Source organism: Myotis yumanensis, unplaced genomic scaffold, assembly GCF_028538775.1.
Source record: "Myotis yumanensis isolate MYYU_CA2020_CCGP unplaced genomic scaffold, mMyoYum1.0.hap1 SCAF_1, whole genome shotgun sequence".
NCBI lineage: Eukaryota > Metazoa > Chordata > Mammalia > Chiroptera > Vespertilionidae > Myotis > Myotis yumanensis.
This window is the reverse complement of record NW_027223752.1, coordinates 173,483,314-173,504,860: the sequence shown is the minus strand read 5'-3', so window position 1 is coordinate 173,504,860 and position 21,547 is coordinate 173,483,314. Positions and strand designations below refer to the sequence as shown.

Genomic DNA, 21,547 nt, shown 5'->3' with positions numbered 1-21,547 from the left:
GTGAGTAGCTACCACTGGGCTGGTCGGCCGCCGGGACAGGTTGGTCAGCTGAATGGCAGAGTGCACTGACCACCAGGGGGCAGGTTCTGCATTGAGCGTCTTGCCCCCTGGTGGTCAGTGCGCATCATAGCAACCAGTCGTTTGATCACTTAGGCTTTTATATATATAGATGTCAGTCCAATGAATGGAATAAAAAAATTTAAAAACACCATCTTTTTCAATAACTTTTGTTTTTCAAATAGTTATTTTTCATTAAATATTAATTATGTAATAGATAATAGTTTTGTAGTTGTTAGGTTGAAATGCATTACTGGAATCTTAAAAGTCTCAGTTTTAATTTTTAGTATGTTAAATATCAGTAGAAATAATTGATGTGAGAAAAAAAAACACACCTATTTGAGCTCTGGCCGGGTGGCTCATTTGGTTGGAGCATCATCCCATATTCCAAAAGGTTATGGGGTTTGATCCCTGGTCAGGATAAGTAAGGGAGACAACCAATCAATGTTTCTCTCACATCAATGTTTCTCTGTCTGCCTCACTAAAAATCAGTTAAAACATATCCCCACATCCAGCTGGTGTGGCTAGGTGGTTGAGCATCGACCTGTGAACCAGATTCCTGGTAAAGGCTCATGCCCGGGTTTCGGCCTCTTTCCCCAGTGGGTATCATGCATGAGGCAGCCAATCAGTGATTCTTATCATTGATTTTTCTATCACTCCCTCTCCTTTTCTTTTATTTTCAATAAAAATATATTAAAGATATATATATATATATATATATATTTTTTTCCCCCTTGGTGACGATGGAAAAAAACAACAAAATCTTATTTGCGATTCTGAATAATTTTTAGTAGTGTAAAGAGATTTTGATAATCTATGGTCTAGGAATCCAAATATGTGTAATTAGGAGGTGAGCATAGTTTTATAACCTAAAATGTACATGTTTTGGCTTAAAGCAGTATTTTGATTTGAAGTGTTTTTGAAATGGCAGTGTTAAAATAGGTTACAGACGGTATTATTTTAAGTTATATTATTTTGAAACATTTCTAAACCTTCATTTTAATTTTATGTCTTTAAAATACAACAGAAGCAGCATAAAATGAAATAAAATATTTGCAAAACTAAATTTTATTTTGTGGAACTTTAGTTGTTTTTTATTTTTGTTTTTTTTTATTAACCATGGCTAGTTTCTTGAACAAGCTAAATAAGATCTAAGAATGCTGAAAAAGATGTTCTGCAACCGTTTGTGGACTATTCCTGATATTTTATATATACAGAATGAATTCTTCATATTTGACTTAAATGGATAAAATTTTATTTAATAAATTAGTAGTAGTACAGTCCATTGCCATTTTGTATGTATGTGGATGTTAATTCACTATAATGAGAGCCCTTTGTCTATTATTTTAACTGTTTGTTATGTAGCATATGATGGCCATATATTTAGTAAGGTTTCTGGTTTCTTTTTCTTTGATAAGCAGATAATCTCAGTGATACCTTGAAGAAGCTGAAGATAACAGCTGTTGACAGAACTGAGGATAGTTTAGAAGGATGCTTGGATTGTCTGCTTCAAGCCCTGTCTCAAAATAGTAAGTATCATTATGTTTATTCAAATGCCAAACAAAAAGATCAGCAGTCATTCAGAAATTGGTATGTAGTTTATCCATAACTTGCACTCACATAACTTGAATATTTTGAATCCTATCTCTGAATACTGAGGTTGTTTTACATGTTCCATACTCCTACCCCATATCGCCATCTCCAAAGTACTGAAAGCCAAGTTGATAGTCAGAAGAAAGGAGAAATTGATTGGTGATGGTGATGACATTAATACCATTCCCAGAGAGAGGCCATTGTTTCATTTTTAACAGATAGTTGTTTTTCTTAACACCTACATTTGTTCTTTAAAAAATGACTGTTTATATGTGAGGAGACTAGGGAGGAGAAACAGAGGAAGATTAAAAGACCTAATATTTTAATCTGAGATCTTATGGCCACCTTTTAAATAATTTTACTTTAAAATAATGTGTATGCTTAGATTTAATTGAAAAGAACCATTAGGCCCTAGCTGATTTGGCTCAGTGGAAAGAGTGTCAGCCTGGGGACTGAAGTGTCCCGGGTTCAATTCCAGTCAAGGGCATGCACCTCAGTTGCAGGCTTGATCCTGGCCCTGGTCGGGACATGTGCAAAGGCAACCAACTGATGTGTCTCTTTCACATCAATGTTTTTCTCTCTCTCTCTTCCTTCCACACTCTCAGAATTGATTTTTAGAGAGTGTGGAAGGGAAAGAGAGAGAGAGAGAGAATTGAGGATTAACAGAAAAGAAAAGAACCATTAGTAGTCATCCAAAAGTCCCTTAAACTTGTGGTAAGATTTAATCTTTGGAGGTAAATTAAATAGTACTACCCATAAAAATTATACAACTCTTCATTTACATACACATTGTATTGTTGCATTTGAGCTGTCATATTTCTGTTAGTTAATTTCTGTATTCTCACAGTGAAGAGACAGGTACAGAATGATTTTCATTTTTTCCCTTAATTCTGCTTGGTTGTGCTATCATTTGCACTGTATTTATTTGTAGTTATGCCATTATCTTACCCTGGGACTAATTATGTAGCTGACAAAAGAATTTAGGAGGAAATATATATTGTTAAAAGTTTCCATTTCAAGCACTCAGAGATGTATGTGCTATTTCTTTTTAATTTAATTTTTTAGTAAACTGATTAGTACTCTTCATTAAAAAGCACATTTTAAAGCTAGCTTTGAAAATTCTTTACAGAAATTCTCTTTCTTTTGATCTTAGAGATAATAGAGAAGCATTTAATACAGGGACTTTAATAAGAGCATCTGTATAAGACTCACAATGGTAAAGAACAAGAACAGGAAAGGAAAGCCTAAGGCTATGTTATCCATTGTCGTAGTACATGTGACTATTTAAATCTAATAATTAAATTAAAAATTAGGCTCCTTAATCTTACTTTTCAGTAGCCATATTTAGCTAGTGACTACCTAATTGGGCATCACAGATACAAATCATTTTCCATGATCACAAAGTTCATTTGGGTAACACTGGTCTAGAGGTAGAAATATCATGTGATGACCTGATTTTCACACATCCTCTCCGATATAATAAAAACCTAATATGCTAAAGTGTCCGATCGGCCGTTCAACCAAAGAGTAATATGCTAATGATATGCTAAGGCCACTCAACTGCTCGCTATGATGTGCACTGACAACCGGGGGGCAGACACTTGAACTGGTAGGTTAGCTTGCTGCTGGGGTCCAGCCAATCGGGACTGAGCGAGACGGGCCGGACACGCCCTGGAGCCCTCCTGTGGTCTCTCCCTGGCTGGCCAACCTCCCGCATCCCTCCCCGGCCCCGATTGTGCACTGGTTTGAGCCCTCTCACAATCTGGGACCACTTGGGGGATGTCGGAGAGCTGGTTTCGGCCCGATCCCACAGGCCAGGCCAAGGGACCCCACTGGTGCACAAATTCATACACTGGGCCTCTAGTATCTATATAAGCAGATTTATTTTATCATGTAATTAGACTAGGTAAATTGAATATTTCTAGTTCATTTTTTTAAAGAGTTGTTCTATTATGATGTTCTGTTTTTAATGGCCCAGTTTTTTCTCTGTGTTAGAAAAAGTAGAATTACCTAAATGGATCATTGGTTCAGGAACTGAAGAGCATGGAGGTGATATCGTTAGTTATGTGGGGAGGATTGCTCCGTCCTCTCCTGGAAATAGATAGAGAGATGAAGAGAAATTAATAAAAGGAAGCAAAAATTTATAACTTTTTAAAGAAAGGGTTCAAGAAATATTGAGAATTATGTAATTGTTAGATTAAAATTCAGACCTATTACAGACTTATACATGGAACCCATTTTTGAAAATGGTCTTGAACTTGTATATCATCAAATATTAAGACCAAATAGCCACTAGGTATTACTTAAAAACAATAAACTCTACCATTATAACTGTTGACTCCCCAGGGAGGGAACAAAAGGAATATGTCATTTTAAGAATCTATATCAAAATTTATGTCCTCACATCTAAGACTATTGGCAGAAAAGAATTTGACATAGGAAGAGGGAGTACATGCAGATCTCCAGTCTTTGACTGAAGAGTGATAGCTGTCATTGATTGAGCACCTATTATGTACTCAGCACTGGGCTTGGCACTATATCTGTTATTTAATCTTTCCTATAGCTCTTGAGGATGTACTACCATCACCTTTAAAAGATAAGGAAACAGACCCTGTGATATTTGCTTTGCTCTGACAGAATCAGTTTGGATTAAAATTCTTAGTTTACAAAATCAAAAATTATATTTTGAGTAAAGTGCAGATTTTTGTTGAATTTATAAAATGTGAAATTGTTTCCGGAAGCTAGATTTTAAAACATATTATGCCTTAAATATTTTCTTTTTAAAAAAACAACTTTCAAATTGTTATTATTAAAGAGAAGGATGATATATAAACCTTGTTTTTCACTTGAGCTATGGACTAATATATTTATTTTATAGGCATTTATTGATATATTTTATGAAATTAGTATCTGGCTTTTAAACAAGAAGGGGTAAAAATATCAGTCAGATGTTTATTTTCTACAGTTGTTCTCTGAATAAAGTGATTGTTCGATTGCTACTGTCCTCTTAAGGGTAAAATTATAAAACATCTAACTTATGTGAATCTGTACTGTTATTTTCTTTTAAACAGAGACCTTCTAGTTTCATAATTCTTCCTTACTGTCAGGTGTTTTAACTAAAAATATCACTGTTTGCACCAGCATTGCACCTGATCAAGAAAGAATGATTTTATCATTTTATTCAAGTATAAGATGGCAATGTTTGTAATGGGAATCTAAACTTACAGTTCTATTTTATAATCTACTAACCTGCCATTAAAAAGGACAATTCTGAAAGGAAAGAAATTATGCTTTTAAAATTTACACTGTGGGAATTTAGTATATTTGAATTGTACATTACAAATGATTATAATATGAAATTAGAGTTTTTACTTTGATGTGTGATTTCAGAGTGGTTTTCTGTCTTTTTAGTTTGAGTGACATTAAATAGAGTATATGTGTCAGAATTGTGATGTGTGACTTCAGAGTGGTTTTCTGTTTTTTTTAGTTTGGGTGACATTAAATAGAGTATATGTGTCAGAATCATAAGAGACAAGTGTTAGGAAATTTGAATACTTATTAGACTTAATGGAAAATATTTTGTGTAAGCAAGCATTTTGTGTAAATCTCTGATCTAAATTAATATAGGAGCATTCATTCTCTCATAAATACTTCAGTTCTCAGTTTTAAATGTTCTGAGTAAATATGTGAAGGCTACCAGCCAAGAAATCAGCTTTTGTTTATTGTGGTCTCTTGATTCAGAGACTAGTTAGGAGAGTCTCAATAAATGGTTGCTGAATTGTAATACAGTTACTCTATTTCATACTTACTTGAAAATTAAAACAATATGCCACCTATTTTTACCTCTAAACTTAACATAGGAATTGTCTTTATAGAAAGTATGACATCTGATAATTTTGCAAAACAAAGTGTCATAAATCAAAGTCCCAAAGACAAGAAATATTGACAGTGCATTCATTATAGAAAATCTATTTCATATTAAGAACATGGGGACCATGTTGCATTGCTGGGGGACCAAAAAAAACAATGCCAGCATGATAACCAACACAGCTTTAAGTTCTTTTCCTGCAGATTAGGCTGTTTACCTGTCTCATTCCCTCATTTACCTTTGTACTTTAACTTTGTTCAGTTAGTTGCCTGACAACAATTCCTATTTCATACGAGAGTCACATAATTGTTTATTTTCTATGGAACAACCCTGTGAGAGAATACATTTGTCTTAAAACAAAAAAGTATTTGCTATCTAGTTCCGCATTCCAACTTTATATCATAGTACTCATCTAACTATTGAACTCTTAGGTTTTCTTAGTTCTTATATTGATTTATCACTCCCTTCTAGGCTATAATTCTAAGTATACCAAATTATGTACACAAGTTGCTAATGCAGATTACTGTATGAATCTTCTCTAACAGTAAGAACTTTCTTTTGTCATTTGCTTTTAGTCTGCTTTGTGCCTTTAATATTTCTAAACAAATTTACTCTCAGGTTTACCAAAATTATTTCTTAAGTAGAGGACTTTAAAACTTACTAATCAACTGTTTTTCAATAGCCATATTCAATCTGCATCACTGAACATGAAAGATTGCTGCTGTTTTCATAGAAATGAAAAATTATTTTACTTAATTCTTTCATAGGAATACCTAGATTATGTCTTATTATGCCTTTTTACCCTATGTTATCAAATATACTACAGAAGTGATAATGTTCCCTTTGTAACTAATTGACTATGCTCACTTCCTTCACGTATTTTTTATCACGTGGCTCTTTTAGTTACTGTGTTTTTTTTGTCCAAGAGGGCTTATATTGGTGCTAAACATAAATTATCAAAGTATCAGTTTTTCCTAAATAAATACAGGGGTGGGCAAAAGTAGGTTTATAGTTCATATGGGAAAGATATGCAGGTTATGATTATTGCAATAGCTTTATTCACACTCTGTTTCTCTGTTTAAAACTGTAAACCTACTTTTGCCCACTCTTGTTTAATATTTAAAGAACTAGAGGCCCGGTGCACAAAAATTTGTGCACTCGGGGGGTCCCTCAGCCCGGCCTATGCCCTCTTGCAGTGTGGGACCCCTCGGAGGATGTCCATCCCAATGAGGATCCTCACCCCATGGAGGTTTGGCCAGCCTAGGTGAGGGGCTGATGGCTGTTTTCAGGCTGGCCACACCCCCTTTAGGGAGGGGCGTCCCCATAGGGGTGCCTGGCCAGTCTGGGTGAGGGGCTGAGGGCTGTTTTTAGGCTGGCCAAGCACCCTGGCCACTTAAGCTCCCAGCCTCTCCCTTTTTTTTTTTTATTCTGGGATTTATTTACCTTCTGTAATTGCAACTTTGTTGCCTTTAGCGGAGGCCTGTGGAAAGCTTGGCTTCCTCCATTGCCAGGGGCAACCCACTCCTGCTTGCTCCAGCTCTGTGGCCACGGCTGGCTGAAAGGTATCTGAGGTTTATTTACCTTCTATAATTGAAACTTTGTTGCTTTCAGTGGAGCTCAGAGCCAGCCGTGGCAGGCGGGGAACCTTGGCTTCCTCCATCACTGGAGCAACCAAGCCTCCTGCTTGCTCCAGCTCCGTGGCTGCCGGCCGCCATCTTGGTTGGGTTAATTTGCATATAGTCGCTCTGATTGGCTGGTGGGCGTGGCTTAAGGTGTAGCAAAAGTACAGTCAATTTGCATGTTTGTCATTTTTTTATTGATTTTTACAGAGAAGAAGCGACAGGGATAGAGAGTTAGAAACATCGATGAGAGAGAAACTTCAATCAGCCGCCTCCTGCACGGCCCCCTACTGGGGATGTGCCTGCAACTAAGGTACATGCCCTTGACTGGAATCGAACCCGGGACCCTTCAGTCCGAAGGCCGACACTCTATCCACCAAGCCAAACCGGTTAGGGCCATGTTTGTCTTTTATTAGTATAGGATAGAGGAGGCATCTCACACCTGTCAGGATAGCTAGTTCTTTTTTTTATGACTATTACAGTAGCTTTATTAACTCAAAAGAATATCACAATAATAAGACGAGTAATATAACAATTAATAAATGAATAATACAAGAGCAAACTCCATGTTTCATTACTTACAACTGTATACCTTTATCCCACCCTGTATTTTGAAATGCTTCCCTTGAGTACTTTTTGTTATCTAGTTCTTTTGGGTTTTGAAATCAGAAACATATAAAAGTGATATTTTTGTTTCCTCTTTCCCTTGCATCTATAGTTGACTTACTGTGTTGCTTATTGGGTTGGCTTGAACTTCTGGCACAATAGTAAATAACATTGAACTGAATAGTATCTTATTTTAGTTTCTGATATTAATGGCAGCCCTTCTGATTCTTTACCAATTCAGTCTAAGACCTCTTGATTTAATGTAAAAGTCTTTTTTTCTGTTAAGAAAATAGTCTTAATTAATGATTTTTAAAAAAATCAAGAGTAGGTAACTTTAAACCACAAATCCTTAGCCTAATCAATTAGTATTTCAAAAAGTAAATATCCACCTTTTATTATTTTATGATTTGTTTATAATAAAATTATTTGTTGGGAACATTAATACTAGAGGAACTTTTTTTAGAATGGGAGGTATAACAGTTACATGGTCTCAGAGTCAAGGTCATTGAGTATTATTAGTGAGGTTCAATATAATTTATATCTTCCTTTGTGTTATTCAGGGACATATGTTTATGTAATGAGAATTAGTACCTAAAAATGACTAAAATTAATATTGCACTAGCCAGTTTGGCTCAGTGGATAGAGCGTTGACCTGCGGACTAAAGGGTCACAGGTAAGATTCTTGTCAAGGGCATATGCCTGGGTTGTGGGCTCAGTCCCCAGTAGGGGGTGTACAGGAGGCAGCCAGTCAATAATTCTCATCATTGATGTTTCTATCTCTCCCTCTTCCTCCCTGAAATCAATAATAATATATATAAAATAATAATAAAAAATAAAAATTATTAATATGAATTAGATATTTTAGAATGAATAATTATTAAATGGTCTCATAAACAGCATAAAAATTTCTTAATTTAGTAATTATAGCCCCTATAGGTTCAAAACTACAGTTAGTAAAGCATTTTTTTCTACCAGAAAATTGTTTACAATTGCAAGGTCATACCACATTAGCCTTTCAACTATGTCTATAGCTATAAATTTAGATATTCATTTTTTGTTAGTTTCTATTATTCAACCCTGAAAATGTGAACTTCATTGCTTACGATTTTTCTTACTTTATTTTAAAGTAGCTTTACATAGATACATAGATTCCTCTTAGTGAATTTGTGATGCCATGTGAATTTTGTTACTTCAAGACTTAGTGAAATATGAATATAAATTATTTTATAGATTAAAATTGTTTTAAGTATTTTAAGTAAGAATATTTAAAAGTATGTAACTTTTGACTCAGAGGAAAGAAGAAATATTAGCTAGAAAAGTCAGTGATTCAAGTAAATTCTCCTTTTGGAGGTTTGATTTTGTATTAATCGTAATTCACACAAATCTATAGTTCACCAATATTTTAAAACTAGAATGGATGTCCGTCATATCATGGGAATGTTTTATACTGAGTTAATAAAGAAAGCAAAATTATTTCATTTTTATTGTTATATATTTATTGTAATTTTCACTTTGAGTTATACTAGTAAATGTATGTGAATATTGATGACCATCTGCAAAATTGTTGAAATAGGAAAAAGAGTCATAATATTAAAGACAAAATACAGAGGAAAAGATTAATTCTTTGCTTACAGCAGTCAAAATAAGGCAAAAATAGCTAGGAAATGGAAAAGGTCTCAAATTAAGAACCACTTTTTAGAAGCACATTAAAAAGAAGTTGAAGAAATGTACGCTAAGTCAGAAATATATCTTCTTAATATAAGGTACTACATTATTTTCTATTTGCTGTACAATAAGATCTTGTTGAAAAATACTAAGGCCAAAAGTATATGTCATATTCTTAACCACATGCAGTTCATTGTCATTTTACTCTTTCATAAAAAATCACTAATAATTGAGGAAATGTGAATATTTCATGTTTTTATTAAGGTAGAGTTTATAAGTTTAATTTTTAGAGTAATATTCATATAATTGGCTATATAATGCAGAGAATCTTAATTCTCTATTTTTTAAAAAAGTTAATAGTATTTACTGCCTTTTGCTGTCAGATACATTCGCTTGGAAATTTGGACTGTTTTACCACACTTAAAAACAATATATTTGTATATTTCTCTGAAATTTAAGAAAGTTAGTTCATTTAGGTAGAGTGAAAGTTTTTTTTTCTTTTCTGACTCTAGTTACAGGGCTGTTGGAGCAGTAGTAGAGAATACTGTGTGACATTTCATGATCCTACACATCAGTTATTCATCTCTAGAGTAAAAAAAGAAAGTGCATTAACTAAGTGTAGATGGACTCACTAGAATATATGTATTCAGTTGAGTTCGTACTGCCATGCTATGTCATACTGCTTTGGCTAAATCTTCAATATCTAGTTTAAAGTTATATTTGGGACATTTTCTGAAATTATGTCATACTTGGATGAGGTGTGAAGATTTAGACTGCACATCTTCCATCTTCAGGTCTCATTGATTCATATATTCAACACTAAGTATTTATTTAGTATGCTATCTCCTATTTATTTTGTGTGCTATCTCCTCATAATGGCAGAAATTTAGTCCCTGCCCTCAGAGCTCATTATTCTGTGTTGGAGACTGATAAATAAATGTAAAGTTATAATTTATCATAGTAAGTACTGTAATAGAGATATGTTCAATGTCTGATAGGTGTGCGTGTATTTAATTTATTGTCACATCAAAAAGGAATAAAAGGAAATAGGAAATGATCTAACTTTAATACTTAATTCAGCTTTTTAAAACTATCAACTCTTCAATTGTTGACTAGATTTTTAAAAATTTATAGTATACAATATTGGGCTTATGTGTACAACATGGTGATTTTACATTTATGTATCTTATGATCACAAGTCTAGCGACCACTTCATTATTTATTACGATATCATTGACTATACTAGTGGCCCAGTGCATGAAATTTGTGCACATTAAAAGGGAATTAGAGGAAATATTTTAATATTGCTATTTGCCTTTTCTCTAGAATAGAAGTGTCAGAGATGAAAGAAAATTAGTAAAATAATTTTTACTAATTTGAAAATGTCCTTCCTGTCAGAGTCTGGGGCGCGCCGCGGGACCCAGAGCCAAGTCCCCACCCACACGCGTGCACCTCGAGATCACGAGACCCGGCCGGCCCCACCCCCCATCAAGCCCCGCAGGGTGGGGGGTGCAGCCTCAGGTCCCCTGTCAAGCCTCGCCGGGCAGGGGGCGTAGCCTCAGGTCCCCTGTCAAGCCTCGCTGGGTGGGGGGCACAGCCTCAGGTCCCCTGTAAAGCCCCGCCTGGCGGGGGGTGCAGCCTCAGGTCCCCTGGCCTGGCACCAGCGCAAGGGGCATGGCCTCAGGTCCCCTAGCCTGGCGCTGGGCATGGCGTGCAGCCTCAGTTTCCCCGGTGTAGCCTCAGGTCCCCTGACCCCAGCGTGAGGGCGCGAGGGCATGATGACCATTTGCATACTAGCTCTATATTGTATAGGACTAGAGGCCCGGTGCACAAAAATTTGTGCACTGATGGGGGCGGGGGTGTCCCTCAGCCCCAGTTGTGCCCTCTCATAGTCTGGGACCCCTCGGGGGATAACGACCTGCTGGCTTAGGCCTGCTCCCGGGTGGCAGAGGGCATGCCCAATCCCTAAGTGCAGCCCCTGGTCGGGCTCAGAGCAGGGCCGATTGGGGAATTGGGGCACCTCCCCCTGTCATGCACAGAGCAGGGCGGATCGGGAGGTTGCGATGCCACCCCCAGTCACGCTCAGGGTAGGGCCAATTGGGGGGTTGGGGCACCGCCCCCTGTCACACTCAAGGCAGGGCCAATGGGGAGGTTGTGGTGCCGCCCCCTGTCACGCACAGAGCAGGGCTGATCAGGGGGTTGGGGTGCCGCCCCCTGTCACGCACAGAGCAGGGCCGATCAGGGGGTTGGGGTGCCGCCCCCTGTCACGCACAGAGCAGGGCGGATCAGAGGGTTGGGGTGCCGCCCCCTGTCACGCACAGAGCAGGGCTGATCAGGGGGTTGGGGTGCCGCCCCCTGTCACGCACAGAGCAGGGCGGATCAGAGGGTTGGGGCGCTGCCCCCTGTCAGGCACAGAGCAGGGCCGATCACGGGGTTGGGGTGCCACCCCGTGTCACCCACAGAGCAGGGCGGATCAGGGGGTTGTGGCACCGCCCCCTTTCATGCTGCTCCAGGGGCCGGGAGGCCTCGGGGTTCCGCTGATCCCAGTGCTGGGAGGCCTCGGGGCTCCGCTGATCTCAGTACTGGGAGGCTTCTTGGCTCCGTTGATCCCGGGGCGTGAGGCCTAGCGGGTCCACTTGACGCCGTGGCCGGGAGGCCTCGCGGCTTTGCTGATCCTGGGGCTGTGAGGCCTCGAGGCTCCGCTGATCCTGGTGCCGGGAGGCGTCGAGGCTCCGCTTATCCCGGGGCTGTTTGGCTTTGCTCCAACGCTTGGAGTCTGCGTATGCAAATTAACTGCCATCTTTGTTGGCGGTTAATTTGCATATCACCCTGGTTAGCCAATGGGAAGCATAGCGGAGGTAGGGTTAATTACCCTTTTTGTCTTTTATTAGATAGGATTCCCTATTCTACACATTACCATGACTTATAACTGGCAATTTGTACTTCTTAATCCACTTCACCCTTTTTTATAACAAAAATTGTTTTAGAAAACACTAGAAGTAGTTAATTTACATGAAACATACTGAGCTAACTTATACTGTGCCCTGAGTAACTAATAATCAAAAGCATGCTGATGCTTTTGATTCAGGAACCACTCTAGCATGGTTCTAGACCTGTGCTATCCAGTGAAGTGTCCACTAACCACATGTGGCTACTGAACACCTGAACGATACTAGTAACTAGTTGAAATTGCGATGAGTTATAACCTCAAAGGCTTAGTACTAAAAAAAGAACGTAAAATGACTTGATTCTTATGTTGATTACATATTGAAATGATAATATTTTTAAGTAAAATATTTATTAAACCTAGTTTCATTTGTTTATTTTTACATTTTTTTAACATGGCTGCTAGAAATTTTTAAACTATATATGTGGTTCACATATTTCCATTGAACATCACTATCCCAGACCAATGCTTTTCAAATATTAGAGTGCATAAAAATTATTTAGAGAAATCGTTAAAACTCAGATGCCTGGGTCCTATCCCCAGAGGTTTTATTCAGTAGTTTTAGGCGGAGCCCAAGACTTTGCATTTCTAATAAGCTCCCAGAGGACACTGATGTGCCAAGCCATGGATCATACTTTAATTAACAAGGTTCTAATGTAGGCAGTATCTTTTCTTCTGTGGCATGTGTGTATTCTTACTTGGAAATAGTTATTAAAAAGGATAAGGGATACTCTTTTTTAGGTGTAGTGGTATATTAGGGTTCTCAATAGAAAAAGAACCAATAGGATATGTAAAGATAGATTGATATCTCTAGATCAGAAATTTTTAATGTTTTTTATCTCATGGAACACATAAACTAATTACTAAAATTTTTTTGGTACCCAAAGATATATTTTGTCTTTTGCCAATATGACAGAAAGAAAAAAAGGTATTATTTTGATTCATTCACACCGGATGGCTGTGCTGTATTGGCTGTTGTCATTTTTTTAAATTTGGCAATCTAAAGGAAAAGAAGGCAGTGCTCCTGACTAAATAGTCAGGTATTGCATGTTTTAAAAAATTCTTGGAACACTGGTTGAAATTCTCTGCGATAGATAGTAAGAAATACGTCAGAGAGATTTTAAGGAATCTCACTCAGTTATAGAGCCTGTTAAGTCCAAAATCTTCTGGATGGGCTGGCAGGTTGGAAACGCAGGGAAGAGCTGATGTGCTGTCAGTTCTGAAGTTGATATGCTAACAGAATTCTCTTGCTATTGTCCTGGGGGCGGGACGGGTGGGTGAGTGTTGTTTGTTAATGAGGTCAGTCTTTTGTTCTATTCAGGTCTTCAACTGACTAGATGAGGTCCACCTATATTGTGGAGGGCAACTGCGTCACTCAGAGTATACAGATTTAAATGCTAACCTCATCTAAAAACACCCTCACAGAAATACTCAGAATACTGTAGTGTCTGATCAGATATAAGGATATCCTTGCCCAGCCAAGTTGACACATAAAAGTAACTAACCATCACAAATGGAATTTATATTCCACTAAAGTATCAAAATGGATTGTGTGGCATAATAATTATGTGTTGGGAAAACTGCTAGTGAGGAATGATGCCATTGGTATTAGAACTTTCTAGACAGGAATCTATAAATAATTTTACTGAGGTTTTTCATGACCTACTTTTTAACATTCATTGTGATAAATCCCAAAACAAGGCTCCAAAAGGCAGAGTAATGGGTTGTCTTGTTTTGTTTGTTTGTTTTTTGTTTTTTTTTTGAAAGAGAAGTATGGATTCAAAGTCTAGGTTGTAGCATACAATGTTCTGTAAGATTAATTTATTTTAGATGCTTGTGATTTTCACTTTTCTATGGTTGTTACATAGACATCTTTTCTCCTCTTTGCTAACGGAGCAAACAGGATGTTTTCATTTGGTTCATTATAACAGTGTGGATTATTCATCTTTTCTTTCTGATGTGTGCATGTGGGAGGGATAATATAAAGACAAGGTAATTTTCTACAATGATTTTTGAAGGTTTAAAGAACATTTTTGCATATGTTTGCTTTTGAAAAATATAATCTAGGACTTGATTAGCTTATGCAAAGGGAAGAGTTTAGACTCTGAATGAGCTAGTGATTGGTAAATAATTCTATAAAAAACTTTTATTCTTGAGAGAATTCTTAAAATATAAGATGGTCTTTAAAAAGCTCAGTTCTTTTTTTATGTTAAAAGTAATAACAACTTCTACAACATCAATACATGTAACTCAGTTGCTGCATCTTCAGTATTCTATAACTGTTTATCCATTCCTCTATTTTAACTTATTTCAGTGTTTATTATTTGTATATTCCTTTTTTTAATTGGTTGAGTTGTAAGGGCAAGGCAATTCTGTTGAACTAGCATTAATTGGGTACCACCATGTATTTGGTACTGTGCCCTGGAACATTTGGTAAGACAAGTAATAGTTAAATTTTAATAGAGTGTAATACATTATATGGTAGAGCTGATTATAAAATGTTGGGAAAACAGAGAGCTGGATTCAACTCATAGTTGTCTTTCAAAATGTCACAAAGGGACTGACATTTCACCTGGGTCCTGAAGGGTAAATAGGTGTTTTGTAGCCATACTACTCTTCTTTTACCTGCCTTTTCTTCAAACTTTGAATAATATCAACCATCTACCTTTTCACTTCTCAGTGCTGATAGCCTTCAGCTGCTGGCAAAAACAAACAGACAAACAAACAAACAAACAAAAAACCCCAAAAACCAGTAAAAAAAAAAAATCACCCTATGGTATAGAATGTTGCTATTACAAATTTAGAGTCTCTGGCCTCAGCTAGTAATGCTTTTTCTTTCTTGTAGAATATATATTTTCTCCTTACTGCTTAGAATATGTTTTATTATCTTTTAAAATTCAGTTTAAATGTTACCTTATTTATGAAGATTTCCATGATCTTCATGGAGCTGTTGTACATAACCTCCATATAGTATCAGTCATCATTTATTAAAGTACTAGAGGCCTGTTGCACGAAGAGATTTGTGCAATAGGCCTTCCCTTCTCCTGGCTGCCAGCACAGGTTTTCCTCCGGCACCCGGGACCCAGGCCTTCGCTCTGACTGGAGCCGCCTTCGGTCTTCCGTCTTTGCTGCTCTGGCTCTCCTTCAGTCTTCCCTCCACCGCTTGGAGCCTGCGTATGCAAATTAACCGCCATCTTTGTTGGCAGTTAGATGGCGGTTAATTTGCATATCGTGCTGGTTAGTCAATGGGAGGTGTAGCGAAGGTATGGTTAATTACCATGTTTGTCTATTATTACATAGGATAGATAGGATTTCTCTTAATAGACAGCTCTGTGAGGTTATGATTTGTGTCTTCTTTAGCTTATATCCCCAGTAGGGACTCTGTAAAAATGCATTTCCCTTGAGTGATCTTATCCATTCTCAGGTCTTTAGTCACTATAAATAGATTCTAATAGCTCGAACACAATTACAGCATTGAGTATTGGGGAGGGAGGTGATTTTGATGAGTAGGATCAGGGAATACTGGATTTTGAAAATATAGTGTACTTCACCCAATTAATGTGAGGACCCAGGAATTATGGGAAGAACATTCAAGCATAGAAGCAATATATACAAAGTCATAGTGGTGGGGGGAAACCTATTTCAGTTAGAAACTGAAAAGTTTGATATGGTTAGCAAAAAAGGTGCATTCAGGGAAGATAATACCTGGAAGAGAGAGTAAGAGGTCAAATTATGAGAGACATGCCATGTGTCTTAGTCCACATGGACTGCTATAACAAAATAGCCTAGATTGGATAGCACTTCTATCAGTTCTGGAGGCTGGGAAGTCCAAGATCAAGATCAGGGTATTGGAGAGGTATGTTTCCTGACTCATAGATAGCTATCTTTTTGCTGGAACCTCACATGGTACAAGAATTGAGGCATCTCTCTAGATCTCTAGTTGTAAAGCCACTAATCCCACTCAGGAGGACTCTTCCCTTATGACCCGATCACTTCCCAAAGGCCCCACCTCCTAATACCATCACATTGGGGGTTAGATTTCAACATAATGAATTGGGGGAGGAGGGTACAAACTCACTCTAGCACCATGCTAAAGGAAACCACTGAAAGCAAATAAAAATCAGAATTGTATTTTTAAAAGATCTCTGTGGTGGCAGATTTTAAGAAGGTTGGAGGATAGCCAATAAGAAGAAGAGGACATCTTTTTCTTAGAGGCAGGAGTTAAGGGTAGTTTACATCATGGTTAAGTATGAAGGAGTAAAATATTTGCACTCTGATACCAGGAAAGGTTATCTGTTTTCAGTATCTCTTACTCCTTTTTCCAGATATTTTCTTCCCTGAATGTACCTTTCTTTTGGTATATACAGAGAGTAGTAAATGTTTAGAATTTCTGGCTTAGGAAATGTAACAGGGGAATAATTAGAGTTAACGAAAACATTACTGAATAATGGAGAAGGTCCAGTTAAGATTGTAAAATGTGAACTTATCTTGTGGTGCAAGTTAACATATTTAATAACATAACATTTTAAAATTAGAGAACAGGAACACATATATGGCTGGATTTATCCATTGTCAGGGATTGAATGGCAAAGTGAAGTAGATAGGGTTTTAGGAAAATTGCTGAAATCATTGATCATTTTTCAGAGTAGGTAGGGATGAAATGAATCATGGAGAGGGCTGATAGATTAGGAAGGAAGAAGTTGAAGGAATAGAGGTTTCAGTAAGGTTAAAACTGTTCAATAATAGAAAAATAAAATACATGATAGAATAGAAGACTGTGCTCAGAAAGTAACTTCCAAATGTAAGCTTTCAACCATGGAGCAGTTCTACATAATAATGGGGCCCTGTTGTGATTGTGTGGTGGATTGTTAAAGTACAGTAGAGAATTTGGTCACTTATTAAAGTCAAAGAATGTGAGGCCAAGTCATTAACCACTTCATGAAGATTCATAGTTGTTCAGGATGAAATCAAGAATTGTAGGAGAGAGAAAACCTGTGAGTAAGCTCCAGTGAATTTGAGGGTTATTAAAATGCTAGTGATGAGAATGGGGCAAATAAAATGTCACCAAATGGTAGAGAAATTATTTTTGCCTGAAGCCAGAGGACAAACGGCTTAAAAAATATACTTTTCAGCTAAGAAAATAATAACTCAAGCTTCAAGCTCTCAGTCTTGGGGTAGAATGTAAGGAAAAGAGAGCTGAGTTCTGCTTAAGAGCAGTGAGAGGAAGGTAGTGTTTTGGGAGTGTCTGGCACTTGTTTAGAAAGTTTAGAGATCCTCAAAACAAAACAAAAAAATAACACAATAACCCCCCCACCCCCCCCCCCCCAAAAATAGTTTAGAGATCCAAAGGGCACAGGTAGGAGTGTTCAAAACTAGTTCTGAAGGTCTAGATAGGAAATTCTGTGAGATAGGAAAGTTCTTTAACCATCTTGCAGTTATTCTTGTTCTAGTTATATGGCTTGGGAGATTGTGATTTATTTTCTTATTTATGATCCTTTCTCATCCTCTCTGTAAGAGAGTGAATTCTTCTTTGACTAGTATTATTTCCTCCATTGTTCTCCTGAATTAGGCACCATTAACAGACTTCCTTCACACTTTTTCTCCTTATCATTTAAGTAGAGCCACCCTGTGAAACTCCGCTTTCTTTTCTATCTTAGGACATTTTGCCTTGACCTTTACCCCATTGATTTTGTAGGATTTTCAATTTGATATTTGTCTTGGGCATTACACAGAGACCTAAGCAATTGCTATAATGCCATTATATCTAGTAAATCCAGAGCCAATTTGAAAACCTTTCAGTACTCATTTTGGGTGCTATACATTACCATTCCCCACATTACTATTGCCCAGTCTGCGAAGGGCATCTATATAAATAAAGAGCCAGGGGCCATCGCAATCAAATGGACGACTGAACGTACAACTGAACAGGCTGAGTGGGGCGACAAGGCTGGCAGGGGGCTTAGTGAGGGACGACCAAAGGACCGAACAGCAGGCTGCATGGGGTGACCAGGCCGGCAGGGGAGTTAGTGAGGGACGACCAAATGACTGAACAGCAGGCTGTGTGGGGCAAGCAGGCTGGCGGGGGGGCGGGGGGGGGGGGCGGTTAGTGAGGAATGACCAGATCAGCAGAGGTGGGGCAGTGAGGGGTGACCAGGCCGGCAGGGGGCACAGTTGACGGCATCCAGGCTGGCGGGGGGGGGCAGTGAGGGGCAACCAGGCCAGCAGGGGTGGGGGCGTGAGGGGTGACCAAATCGGGGCGGGGGGGGTCAGTTTGGGGCGACCAGGCCAGCAGAAGGGGGCAGTTAGGGGCGACCAGGCTGGCAGAGGGAGGCTGTTGGAGGCGACCAGGCCGCCACAGGGGGCAGTAAGGAGCAGCCTGGACATCACGGGGGGCAGTTAGGGGCAACCAGGCTGGTGGGGGGGACAGTTGGGGGCAACCAGGTTGGCGGGGGTGGGCAGTTGTGGGCGACCAGGCCGGCAAGCAGAGTCAGTTAGGGGTGATCAGGCAGGCAGGCAGGTGAGCAGTTAGGAGCCAGTGGTCCCAGATTGTGAGAGAAATGTCCGACTGCCGGTTTGGGCCCAATCCTCAGCCTAAACCGGCAGTTGGACATCCCCTGAGGGGTTCTGAATTTGAGAGGGTCCAGGCTGGGCTGAGGGACACCACCCCCCCCCCCCCCCCCCCCGCACAAATTTCATGCCCCAGGCCTCTAGTTATTACATAAAGGGCACAAACATCTCCAAATATGGGGTCAAGGTCATTTTGCCAGTTCTTTTAGGTTTCTATACCCAATTGTAATGTGTAGGAGGAGAAGGTTTTCCTCACACCAACAACAAGCAATGCTCTGGACAGTAGTTGGGTGTCCTACAATTCAACTCAATTCCCGCACTGTCTATCTGAAGATAGTATCAGATTCCACAGCCTAAGGGTTCAGCCCTACAAGACTGCTTTCTGCCCCCACTTCTGATGCCATCACAAGCCCAGGCAACATGTTAACCTGTGCTTCTGACTGACCCTCTATAAGTTAGTCTGGGGCTCCAGTAAGGTCGCATTGAGGTTATGTCATCTTCCTCTGAACTTGAGCTGAGAACCAACTCTTTCCAAAACTGCCCACTAGTAGTCTGCTTCAGGAACTACTGACTGCAAGGCCACCTGTAGAGAGGTGACTGAAGGCAGTGTTGGTCTGGCCTGTCAGGACCCCAGGGCAGGCCCTACCCTAACTGCTCATGTCTAATTTCCTACCTAACACCTCTGTACATTATATCTGTATGGGATTTTTTTAAAAAATATGTTCTTTATTGATTTCAGAGAAAGGAAAGGAGAGAGATAACAACTCAATGATGAGAGAGAACCATCGATTGGCTGCCTCCTGCACGCCCCTACTGGGAATCATGCCCACAATCCTGGGCAAGTGCCCTGACCATGACCTCCACACTGGCTGAACTGTTGTGGGATTTTAATCAAGATATTAAAACTACACTGGTCTCCCTCACTAAACTATAAACTCTTTGAGAGCAAAGTATGTATCTGACTAGCTTATTAAGTATTTAATGCTGAGCCAATGCATGATTTAATGTGTGTTGATTTACTGATAGCTTTTCAATATCACCTGTATTTTAAGAGCCATTATTTAGTTTAGTTACTATTTTATCAGCGATAATTAAATTCAACACATATGCTTACTCCACTCTTGGTAGATTATTGTGGCCTGAAGTCTGTTTCTCTTTTCAGTTTAGTGTTGATGGGTTTTGTTGTTATTGTTGTGGCCAAAGTATATTGAGAAGAGCTATTTGAAAAGTTTATTTGATTGCCTCCTCTTTTCAGAATGATTCAGTGTAGTTGTAGTTCTAGACAAGATATCCTATATAATAAAAGCCTAGGTGGCGTCACGCCCTCACGCGACGTTATCACAAGATGGCCACCATAAGATGGCCACTGCAAGATGGCCACTGCAAGATGGCCGGCAAGGGAGGGGAGTTGTGGGCGATCAGGCCTGCAGGGGAGGCCAGTTGGGTGTGACCAGGCTGGCAGGGGAGGGCAGTTGGGGGCGATCAGACTTGCAGGGGAGGTCAGTTGGGGGCGATCGGACGAGCAGGGTAGGGCAGTTGGGGGCGATCAGGCTGTCAGGGGTGTAGTTAGGTGTCAATCAGGCCGACAGGGGAATACTTAAGGGTGATCAGGCTGGCAGGCAGAAGCGGTTAAGGGCAATCAGGCAGGCAGGTGAGCGGTTAGGAGCCAGCTGTCCTGGATTGTGAGAGGGATGTCCGACTGCCGATTCCCAAAGGGATCAGGCCTAAACCAGCAGTCAGACATTCCCCAAGGGGTCCCAGATTGGAGAGGGTGCAGGCCAGGCTGAGGGACACCCCCCTTCTGTGCACAAATTTCATGCACTGGGCCTCTAGTTTTTAAATAAATTATCAACTTTTTACCAACAGGTTCTTTAGTCACACTCTTGATGTCTTCACACAAATATAAAATAATCATTTTTGTCTCATGACTTATTTTGTAACAATTACTATTTCATCTGACAATCTTGTATATTACTTTTCTTGAAGTGCTTTGGTTTGCTCTTTAATTTTTTTTTCAGTCTTCTAAATCCACACTTTTTAAAATACTGATTTCCCTCAAATTGTCTTATAGTCAACAACTCCTATGTCACAACCTATAACCTAGACATTTTTCCTAATAATTAAAAACCTCTACCAAAAGCTTACATAAATTATTGATTTTTTATCACTTCAGCATTAAGTTCTTTGTTTCAAAGTGTTTTTTAACCTTTGGGAAATTAGCATCAAATTTAATTCTTGGTTAATAATAATCTGTTTTTGCTTCCCCATTCTCAGCCCTTTCTTGAGCCTCACTTGCCAACTTTGAATTTCAGCTCTCTAGGATTATACTTGAGAGGGAATTGAAATTTATATCCACAAACTTTCAAAACTTTTCAGCTTTATTTAAACCAACATGATTTTACTTGGATTTGCTTTCTCTTTCATTGAGTTTTTTTAATAAAGCAAGTCACTACAGATCTTGATCAGTTCTTTGCTTCTTTTATACCCTGTGTGTGTGTGTGTATATGTGTGTGTATATATGTGTGTGTGTGTGTATATATCTGTGTGTGTGTGTGTGTGTGTGTGTGTATATATATATACATATACATTTTTTTTCTTTTTCTTTTAAAGAGTCTCTGCTCTGCC

The 21,547-nt window shown here is 38.9% G+C and overlaps 1 protein-coding gene across 4 annotated transcripts in view; it reads left to right on the top strand.

Annotated features, from left to right (window-relative positions):
* The window catches only part of RAP1GDS1 (Rap1 GTPase-GDP dissociation stimulator 1), a 136,926-nt gene that overhangs the window by 21,653 nt on the left and 93,726 nt on the right, over positions 1–21,547 (top strand). For 3 of the 4 annotated variants that reach the window (XM_070392415.1, XM_070392401.1, XM_070392424.1), the window contains exon 2: positions 1,476–1,586. In XM_070392415.1, the coding sequence (XP_070248516.1) occupies positions 1,476–1,586 (111 nt within the window). The remainder of the gene's footprint in view (positions 1–1,475; positions 1,587–21,547) is intronic. The other variant, XM_070392405.1, reaches the window with a different exon arrangement.